The 9367-nt window shown below is 37.4% G+C and overlaps 2 protein-coding genes across 2 annotated transcripts; both read left to right on the top strand.

Annotated features, from left to right (window-relative positions):
* Window positions 1–343: 343 nt before the first annotated feature.
* On the top strand, window positions 344–9360 carry LOC116032120 (putative disease resistance protein At3g14460). Its single transcript, XM_031274526.1, has 3 exons — window positions 344–3338; window positions 8769–8835; window positions 8927–9360. The coding sequence occupies exons 1-3, from the start codon at window positions 394–396 to the stop codon at window positions 8951–8953; spliced, it is 3039 nt and encodes a 1012-aa protein (XP_031130386.1). The 5' UTR covers window positions 344–393; the 3' UTR covers window positions 8954–9360.
* LOC116033082 (putative disease resistance protein At3g14460) lies at window positions 8971–9315 on the top strand. The gene has a single exon (XM_031275836.1). It carries the CDS (start codon window positions 8971–8973, stop codon window positions 9313–9315), a length of 345 nt encoding a protein of 114 aa, XP_031131696.1.
* Window positions 9361–9367: the final 7 nt, after the last annotated feature.

Genomic DNA, 9367 nt, shown 5'->3' with positions numbered 1-9367 from the left:
CGTTTATTTTGCCATTAAACATCCGTTAAATCAGGACCAAATTGGAAATTTTGCTATAGTCAAGGGACTATTCCAGTGAAAAATTAATTACCAATTTGGTCTGTTGACTATAGAAAAATTACCAACTTGGTCCCAATTTATTGGATGTTTAACGGCAAAATAAACGGAGGATCAAATTGATAAAAATTATTAAAGTCGAGAGACTTAATTGGGCACAAAAAATTTTCGAGGACCAAATTAGTAATTTCGCAATAGTCGAGGGACCATTTCGGTAATAAACTCGTCAGAATACTTACCTATTTTTTCAGTTACCAAAATTTTCACACCCATACATTAGCAAACATTATCATCTCTCAAAGTACGTTTCAACTTTCAACTACAGAGTCAACAACCATGGCCGACGCTCTCATCTCCATTGTTGTGGAACAGCTGATCAACATCCTGACGCACCAAGCCCAGGAGCTAAAAAGAACTTTGGGTGTGGAGAAGGAGATCAAAAACCTATCATCAAAGCTCGAGAAAATCAGGGAGGTATTGGATGATGCAGAAAAGAAAAGCTTTACGGAAGAGGGCATCAAGCTCTGGATCGAAGATATCAAAAACTTCTCCTACGAAGTGGACGATGTTCTTGACGAGTGGAGAACCAGAAGTCTGAGACAACAGATTGAGAGTTCAGCTCCAGAAAGCAGCTGCAGCTCTTTCCTGCCTTCGTGTATCCAATTCAAAAGGTTTGATATGCATCGAGACATCGCCAAGAAAATAAAGGAGCTTGATTCAACACTTGATCGGATTACGAAAGAGAAAGATCAGTTCAAATTCAACACTTGTGCTGCATCACACTCTGATCAAGAATCGAAACGAGTCACCACTACGTTTGATGTGGATGTGTCAGAGATTCAAGGTAGGAAATCCGATGCCAGTGCTTTAATAAGCAAGTTAGTGGAGAATTCTGGAGAAGAAGAAGCAAGAAATGGTCCCCCTGTGATTTCCATAGTGGGGGCGGGAGGGATAGGGAAAACTACCCTTGCTCTACTAGTCTTTGAGGATGAACAGATCAAGACTCATTTTGGGGATGAAAGGGTGTGGATTTGTGTTTCCGACCCTTTTGACCAGATCAAGATTGCAAAAGCCATTGTTGAGTCAATCACTAAAAGCTCCACGGATCTGTCCCAACTCCAACTGTTACTGGAAAAGATCAAAAGCACTTTGTGTGGGAAAAGGTTCCTACTTGTGATGGATGATGTGTGGACAGAGCAGTATGCAAAGTGGGAGCCATTGAAGAACTCTCTCAAGGGTGGACTCCCCGGGAGTAGAATCTTGGTGACCTCTAGGAATGAGAGGGTTGCTAGAATGATGGGAAGTGTGCATGTGCATCCGTTGCATCTAATATCTGACTCGGAAGCTTGGTTGTTGCTTAGCAGGATAGCATTTTCCGGGAGAAGGAAAGAGGATTGTGAGGAACTGAAAGATATTGGTCAAAAAATTGCTCAAAGGTGCAAAGGACTGCCCCTTGCTGCTAGGGTCATGGGAAGCCTGCTATTTTTCAAAGACACAAGAGATGGTTGGCAAAATGTTTTAAACAATAAAATTTGGGAGTTGGAGGAAGTGGTAACAGAACTCTTCCCTCATTTGTATCTAGGCTACAATGATTTGAACCCAAAGATGAAGCAATGTTTCTCATACTGTGCTGTCTTTTCCAAAGATTATGAAATAAAGGTAGATATGCTCATCAGAATTTGGATGGCACAAGGTTATGTGACCATGGAATCAGAAGGCAGGGAGTTATTTGGGGTTTTAGCAATGCGTTCTTTCTTCCAAGATTTGGAGAAAGATGACATGGATTCCAACATTATCATATCTTGCAAAATGCATGACATAGTGCATGATTTTGCCCAGTTTCTTACAAAAAATGAATGCTATAGTATTGACCAACAGGAGGATAAGGTCGGATTTACAAATCTACGTCATCTGTCATGGCTGAACACTACTATGAATATGAATTTCCCTTCCATTTGTGATATTGAAAAACTTCGCAGCTTTTTTGTTGTAGGCTTTTCTCCCGTACAACTTACTCCTAATTTGTTCAATGGTCTGAAATCTGTGAGAGTATTAGGATTGCATGGCTGGAAGTTGCAAGAACTCCCAAAGGAGATAGGAAATCTGCTTCATCTAAGGTACATTGATTTAAGTTGGAGCAAGGTAGAGGAGTTACCTGATGCAGTTTGTTCATTATATAACTTGCAAACTTTAGATCTTAGAAGATGTATGAGTTTTTCTAGGCTGCCGAAAAGGATTGGAAATTTGCGTCAGCTAAGGTACATTGATTTAAGTCTGAGCAAAGTAGAGGAGTTACCTGATACAATTCACTCTTTATTTAGTTTGCAAACTTTAGATCTTGAAGGATGTGAGCAATTTTCTAGACTGCCTGATAAGATTGGAGATTTGAGTCAGCTAAGATACATTAATTTAAGTGAGAGCAAAGTAGAGAAGTTACCCGATACAATTTGTTCTTTGGAGAATTTGCGAACTTTAGTTCTCAAAAAATGTGAGCGTCTTTCTAGACTACCTGAAGGGATTGGAAATTTGGTTGAGTTAAGGTACATTAATTTAAATGATTGTGAAAATGTGGAAGAGTTACCCAAAGGGATTGGCAATTTGATAAACTTGAGACACCTTGACATCAGAGGCACCAAGAGGCTAGAGATGATGCCCCAAGGTATGGCAAAGCTAACTCAGCTTTGTAGTTTAAGTGAGTTTAAGGTGGGGAAAGAGTCAAGTAAGTTGGGATACATGGAGAAGCTGAACCAACTCAAAGGGGAGCTATCCATATTTTTTTTGTGCGATCTGAATAGCCCAGCAGATGTGGAGGAAGCAAAGAAAGCAGAATTGAGAAAGAAGAAGCACATTAAAGAATTGCATTTGCATTTCAGTCCTGGAGTCGATGTGGGAATAGATGTGATAGAAGCTCTGAAACCACCTCCGGAACTGCAAAATTTGGAACTTAATGGGTACGGAGGAATCCACTTCCCTTCCTGGATTACACTGTCCCTTCATAATCTACAGATTCTTAAAATCTGGGGGTGCGAAAATTGTCCATCTTTGCCTCCATTAGGCAAACTGCCTTCCCTGGAGACTCTTATCATATTCTACATGAAAAAGCTAAGATATGTAGGGAGTGAGTTTTTGGGAGTAGCAGAAGTAGGTGGTGTTGCTTTTCCAAAGCTGAAGGAATTGGAGTTCACATGGTGTGAGGAGTTGGAGGAGTGGGAAGATTTCAAAGAAGAAGCAACAATAATAATAATGCCATGCATCAGGGAGTTGGAACTAAGTTATTGCAGGAAACTTAAGACAGTGCCACATCACCTCTTAAGTAGGCTGGAGTCTTTGAAGATCAAACACTGTCCCAGTCTCAAAGTTGAACAGATTGAGTGAAATATGTGGCACTCCAAATGCGGATCATGTATCAAAATGGTGACGTCATCGTGCTTCTAGGTCCTTCTGGATGGGAGTCGTACTTACTTGTAACCTTATGGTTTATCAAGTTAACAATCCGACCAACTTATCGTTTATGCAAAAATAATCAAGTATATCTCTTTTATACTTTGAATCTCTACTACTTTGTATAATTATTCGGTTCGATGTGAAGGTGTGAACTAAATATATCTTGAGTTTTTGTTATACCTATTTATGATTATTAAAGTGTGTTTAATAATTTTTCTATAATATAAATAGTTTGCATGTTGTGAATATTTTTTTTTTTGAAGAGAGAAAAAACTTTCAATTAATACTCAAGTCATGCACAACAGCAGAAGAGATAAAAAGTGGATCGGAATCTACCCAAGTCCCACTTGTACAATGAGAAAAAGCATAACAAGCTAGAAGATGAGCGACAACATTCGCATCTCTACAAACATGACACAAATTAACAAACTATGTTTTGAGGAGTTGTTACGATATAATTTCTGACTATTGACTTGAGCAAGGTATCCTATGACATGTCTAAGCTTGTATATTTTATGACTTAGGCCACTAATGTATGTACTAAAAGAAATTTGTTTTTAAAAAAAAATAATAAATCATCACAAAAGATTTATACATGCATTGAGAATGCATTTATTACCACAATTTTTCCCAACCTCTCGGTTCCTCATTGCTTTTAGAGATGAAAGCAAATAGTGATGGGATAAAATATATCATCAATAAGCATACATTGAGAATGCATTTACCATCATTTTTTCCCAATTAACCTCTCGGTTCCTCATTGACACACTAACAATTTTTGTTATATGGTCACCTAAGGTGAAGTGTGTAGTATTCAAAAAAAAAAAAAGGTGAAGTGTGTACTGTGTAGCATATGGAAAATGACAAATGTACTTTCATAAAGTATAACTCTTGTTATGTGTACAAATTTTATTGGATAAAGAAATGTGAAAGAATAAAAACAATGGCCACTATGTTTTTAGATTTCTATCTACTATACTAATAAGAGCTAAAGAGAGTTAGGGCTAAAATGGGTAGAAAAAATGGCGGTCAAATTATTTAATCAAATGAATGGTTCAGATTGTTTAGATTTATATTTTTCCTTGAGATTTCCTAATTTATCCTTAATTATATGATTATCCGTTAAGTTTTCCGTTAAATATTCTCTTCTCCGTTAACTTTTAACTTAACCATTAATTTTTATAAGAAAGGTCTTAGGTTCGAACCTTATCCCAATCAAATTTGGCATAATTAAGTTTCTCACTCTATTTTACTCTTATTAAATTAAATAAATTAGTAGCTACAACAAAAAATGATACATATGTATTTCTTTAATTTAGAATTATGTGTCTATAATGCCTTTATTTGAAAAAAATTATTCATTATCAAAAATTTAAATTAAATAAGAGAAATAATTTCATTAGTTATATTGCATGTCTTTATTTTCTCTCATGCAAAGATTCTTTACGTTCATATCTATGAATTGATATTCATTATCTTATTTTTACAATATCTTGTAATTAAATTTCAAAGTTATAATACAAAATAATGTTATATATTTATTTACCAAGTATTTTATTAATACAATGAAATTTTTTTAAAAAATAATTTGAAGCTAATTATATTAACTACTTGGGGATTAGTTGACAAAGAGAGTAATCAATTCAATTCATATTCAAATATTCACTACAAAATTCATAGCTCCTATATCATAATCTCATTGCATGACGTTGTCATCTATGCTACCAACAATAACCCTATTGCAAATAACACACTACCAACAAAAAGGAAGAGATCAAATAGTAAAGATAAAGACAATGACAATGTTACTCAAAAGAGAATTAAGAATACTTAGAAAAATTCAAACTAAAAGTAGTATTTATTTAGACTATCATTTTTAGACCAAATATTTAGACTGTCGATTTTACAAAGTTGCAAACATTTATTTTAGTAACAATTATAATAAATTTCCTATATTATCTTGGATTCATCATTCATATACTTTGAGATACATATTTAAATAAACAAATTCGACATTCAATTACTATGTATAAACTTTTCCTATATAATCTTGCATTGATATATTTTCAAATATTTATTTAAATATAAACATTGGGCATTAAACATTCGCGCAATGCGCGTGTAAAACTAGTATTAGAATAAATGAGGTAGAAAGTAAGAGTATGTATAGTATTCATTTGGATCCATTTGCAAGAGGTTGAGAATTTCTGGTGGGAGTATTCCTCTATATTAAGACTCTGCTAGACAAGTTCCAGCTCAAAGATTTGGTCGTTAGAACAGAATTTGCATCCTTTCAACTTATTTTATTTGTATTATTGTAACACCCCAATTTTCACATCTTGGATTTATTACAAAATCCCTAATAATACATTGCGGAAGCTTACATCTTATCAGCAGAAAACTGGGTGTTACCGCCACGCTTAGGTATCTCTCCTATACCCAAACGTTAAGGCTAATCTTACAACATCAACATTCAAAAGTGTACATATGGAACTAATCCTCCCAGGGTGTCTATTCTAGGATAGAGTAGTCTTCAACCTCGACTCACATCCTATTCAGAGCTCATCGGCCACAGGGGCCCACGCTAGACTGCATCTAATAAAGGACACAATAAAGTGTAGTTAGCACGACGGCTAAGTAAGGAAATCCATTGTCACTCAAAAGTAAACAAAGGTTTCGAAAAAACATAATTCTCAGAAAACTGTAAGCTTTACCCATACGTTGCAATCTACCTGCAATTAGATTAGCAACAAAAATAGTACAATATAGTGTATAAGTGACATCAGCATGTAATACTTTCATTTCCGAGAATTTCCATCATTTAACTCAAAATAGAGAGTTCAACAACACACACTTTACTGATCAAAAATTTGTGACATTTTATCCTTCGACCTAGTTACGGAGTAACTAGATTTTCTTAGTTAGTAAAATTTTCTTAGTTTCTCACTTGAATAAGTGTATAGTGTTTTCAGAATATTTTCAAGAACCTCGGGCCGCGGCACTCATGCCTCCCGCAGGTCAAACATTTTACTAACTTCCAGGCCCCGGCTCACAAGCCTCCCAAGAAGTCAAACATCTCAATAACTTTCGGGCCACGGCTCCCGCAGGCCTCCCGTAAAGTCAAACATTTCAATAACTTCATAACTCCCTCTTTTCTCAGCGAATAGACTTCGCTCTGCAGTATGAATTGATCATACAAATAATTCCCTCTCTTCTCAGCGAATAGACTTCGCTCTGCAATATGAATTGATCATACAAATAATTCCCTCTCTTCTCAGCGAATAGACTTCGCTCTGCAGTATGAATTGATCATACAAATAATTCCCTCTCTTCTCAGCGAATAGACTTCGTTCTGCAGTATGAATTGATCATACAAATAACTCCCTCTCTTCTCAGCGAATAGACTTCGCTCTGCAATATGAATTGATCATACAAATAACTCCCTCTCTTCTCAGCGAATAGACTTCGCTCTGCAGTATGAATTGATCATACAAACCTCGGGACGTGGCATTTCCAGCCTTCCCGTAGGTCTCCTTATCCCAACCTCGGGCCATGGCACTCCAGCCCTCCCGTAGGTCCACCCTTATTCCAACCCCGGGCTGTGGCATTTAAGCCTTCCCGTAAGTCCCCACCTTATTCCAGGACTAAGGGTTGAAAACATGATTCTTTATTTTCCTTGAGTTTAATTAGTACATTCACATGATGACTCAAAACAATCATTCTTATCCAAATATGTTTCCAAAATACCCATATTTGTCAATGACTTTTCGTTATAAAATTTCCAAGTGACAAGAGTCACATTTGTTTCTTAAAACACAATTTTCCTCCAAGTTAATGAATATAATTCACAAAATAATATTCGAGCTTTCAAAAATTTACTCGGTTGTCCGTAGGCCTTCCAAACATCATAACACTCGGGATTAAAAACATCGGGGAAAAATTCGGTCGAAAACGAGTCAAAAACGAGTCCGCGTCGCGCGGACTCGCAGTTGGCAGCAGCTGCGGACACACAGCGGACGCGTGCGTCCGAGCCGCGTCCGCTGCTTCGGCATTTCTCGCCGAAGTCTGGACGCCACGGACGCGCAGCAGACGCGCGTCCGTGGTTGCGTCCGGCCTTTCGGCCGTGACGCCAAAGAGTCTCCCGCGATGGGCGCGCGGTGGACGCGCGTCCACTGTCGCGTCCATCCGATTCTGCCCACTTTGGGCCGCAAGAACGGGGTTGTAACGACCCGATCTTCCACCATTTTCACAAGTATAAGCATATATGGACCTAACACAACATATACATGCATAAAGTAACTATGAACATGCATATTAAAATTTACCAAAAATCAAAGTGTAGTCTTTGAGCCAACTTGTAGATCCATAAACTTAACACATAATTTTCACATAAAATTCCTAGTCACATAATTTACTAGCATTTGATCACCTTCAAGTGACTAAGCCAACTTAAGGGATTCCTTACCTCCTAAGAAGATTTTTAAACCGTAGAAAGATGGTGATCTTCTCCTTCAAACTTTTCACCGAAGATCCTAAACAAAATCACCATAATAACCACATTTTCATGAATCCTTAGCTTAAATTTAAGTTCTAGGAAGGATTCTAGCCATATTAACCGAATAAAACCGAAGTCTTACCTATTATGGAAGCACTTGTGTTGAAGAACATGGCTATGGAGTTCTTGGATCCCAAAGATGGAAAATGATATTTTTCCTTCTCTTTTTCCTTCTCCAATTTCGAAAATGAGTGTGGGAGAGATGGGGAAGACTTGGAGTGTAAACATAGCTTAACTTATCCCACACTCTTCCCATTAATTAATTATTTATTACCATGTGGTCAATGGGGATGCCACTTGTCACAATCCTATGGTGTGCCTTGTAGAATAAGACTCCTTTGCCAGTTAGGGATTAAATCAGATAAAAGTTCGGAGGAATATAACTTAATTCGGGAAAATTTCAATACCAAAATTATCCTAAAAATAATCCTGTCAATAACTGCTAAAATTGGGAATTTTCGGTATTCCGCGAAATACAGGTACGAGGGTCCGTAACAAATTTCACTCTTACAGTTCGTCTAATCTTCACTGAACTGAGTAGGAAGTTCACGCTTAATCGTATCATGCTTAATAATCCATTCACGAACTGTATATACGTCCTTAAAAATTTTACGGTTCGTGACCGGTACGTAGATCGCAGCTTATTAATAACTAGTCTCACTTATAAAAATCCTTCTGAAGTACCGAGAGAGTTGGAACTAAGTTATTGCAGGAAACTTAAGACAGTGCCACATCACCTCTTAAGTAGGCTGGAGTCTTTGAAGATCAATGACTGTCCGGGAGTCAGTGTGGGAATAGATGCTCTGAAACCACCTCTGGAACTGCAAACCTTGGAATTTAATGGGTACGGAGGAACCCACTTCCCTTCCTGGATTACACTGTCCCTTCATAATCTAAGGATTCTTAAAATCCGGATGTGCAGAAATTGTTCATCATTGCCTCCATTAGGCAAACTGCCATCTCTGGAGACTCTTTCCATATGGAGCATGAGAGAGCTAAGATATGTAGGGAGAGAGTTTTTGGGAGTAACAGAAGTAGGTGGTGTTGCTTTTCCAAAGCTGAAGGAATTGGAGTTCTACGACTGTCGAGAGTGGGAGGAGTGGGAAGACTTGAAAGAAGAAGCAACAACAATAATAATGCCATGCATCAAGGAGTTGGAACTAGATGATTGCAGGAAACTTAAGACAGTGCCACATCACCTATTAAGTAGGCTGGAGTCTTTGAAGATAAAAGATTGTCCGAGTCTCAAAGTTGAATAGATCGAGTGAAATATGTGACACTCCACATGCCGATCAGGTGTCAAATGTAGGT

Source organism: Ipomoea triloba, chromosome 10, assembly GCF_003576645.1.
Source record: "Ipomoea triloba cultivar NCNSP0323 chromosome 10, ASM357664v1".
In the NCBI taxonomy this organism is placed as follows: domain Eukaryota; kingdom Viridiplantae; phylum Streptophyta; class Magnoliopsida; order Solanales; family Convolvulaceae; genus Ipomoea; species Ipomoea triloba.
The sequence above is the reverse complement of the archived record's forward strand: the minus strand, read 5'-3'. Positions and strand labels throughout refer to the sequence as shown.

Bases quoted from the DNA above. Each gene is read 5' to 3' on its own strand.
- LOC116032120 (XM_031274526.1), top strand. From the start codon at position 394: ATGGCCGACGCTCTCATCTCCATTGTTGTGGAACAGCTGATCAACATC. The intron at 3,339-8,768 runs GAAACTTAAGAC...AAGTTATTGCAG, and splicing joins TTGGAACTAAGTTATTGCAG to GAAACTTAAGACAGTGCCAC. The intron at 8,836-8,926 runs GGAGTCAGTGTG...ACTTCCCTTCCT, and splicing joins TGAAGATCAATGACTGTCCG to GGATTACACTGTCCCTTCAT.
- LOC116033082 (XM_031275836.1), top strand. From the start codon at position 8,971: ATGTGCAGAAATTGTTCATCATTGCCTCCATTAGGCAAACTGCCATCT.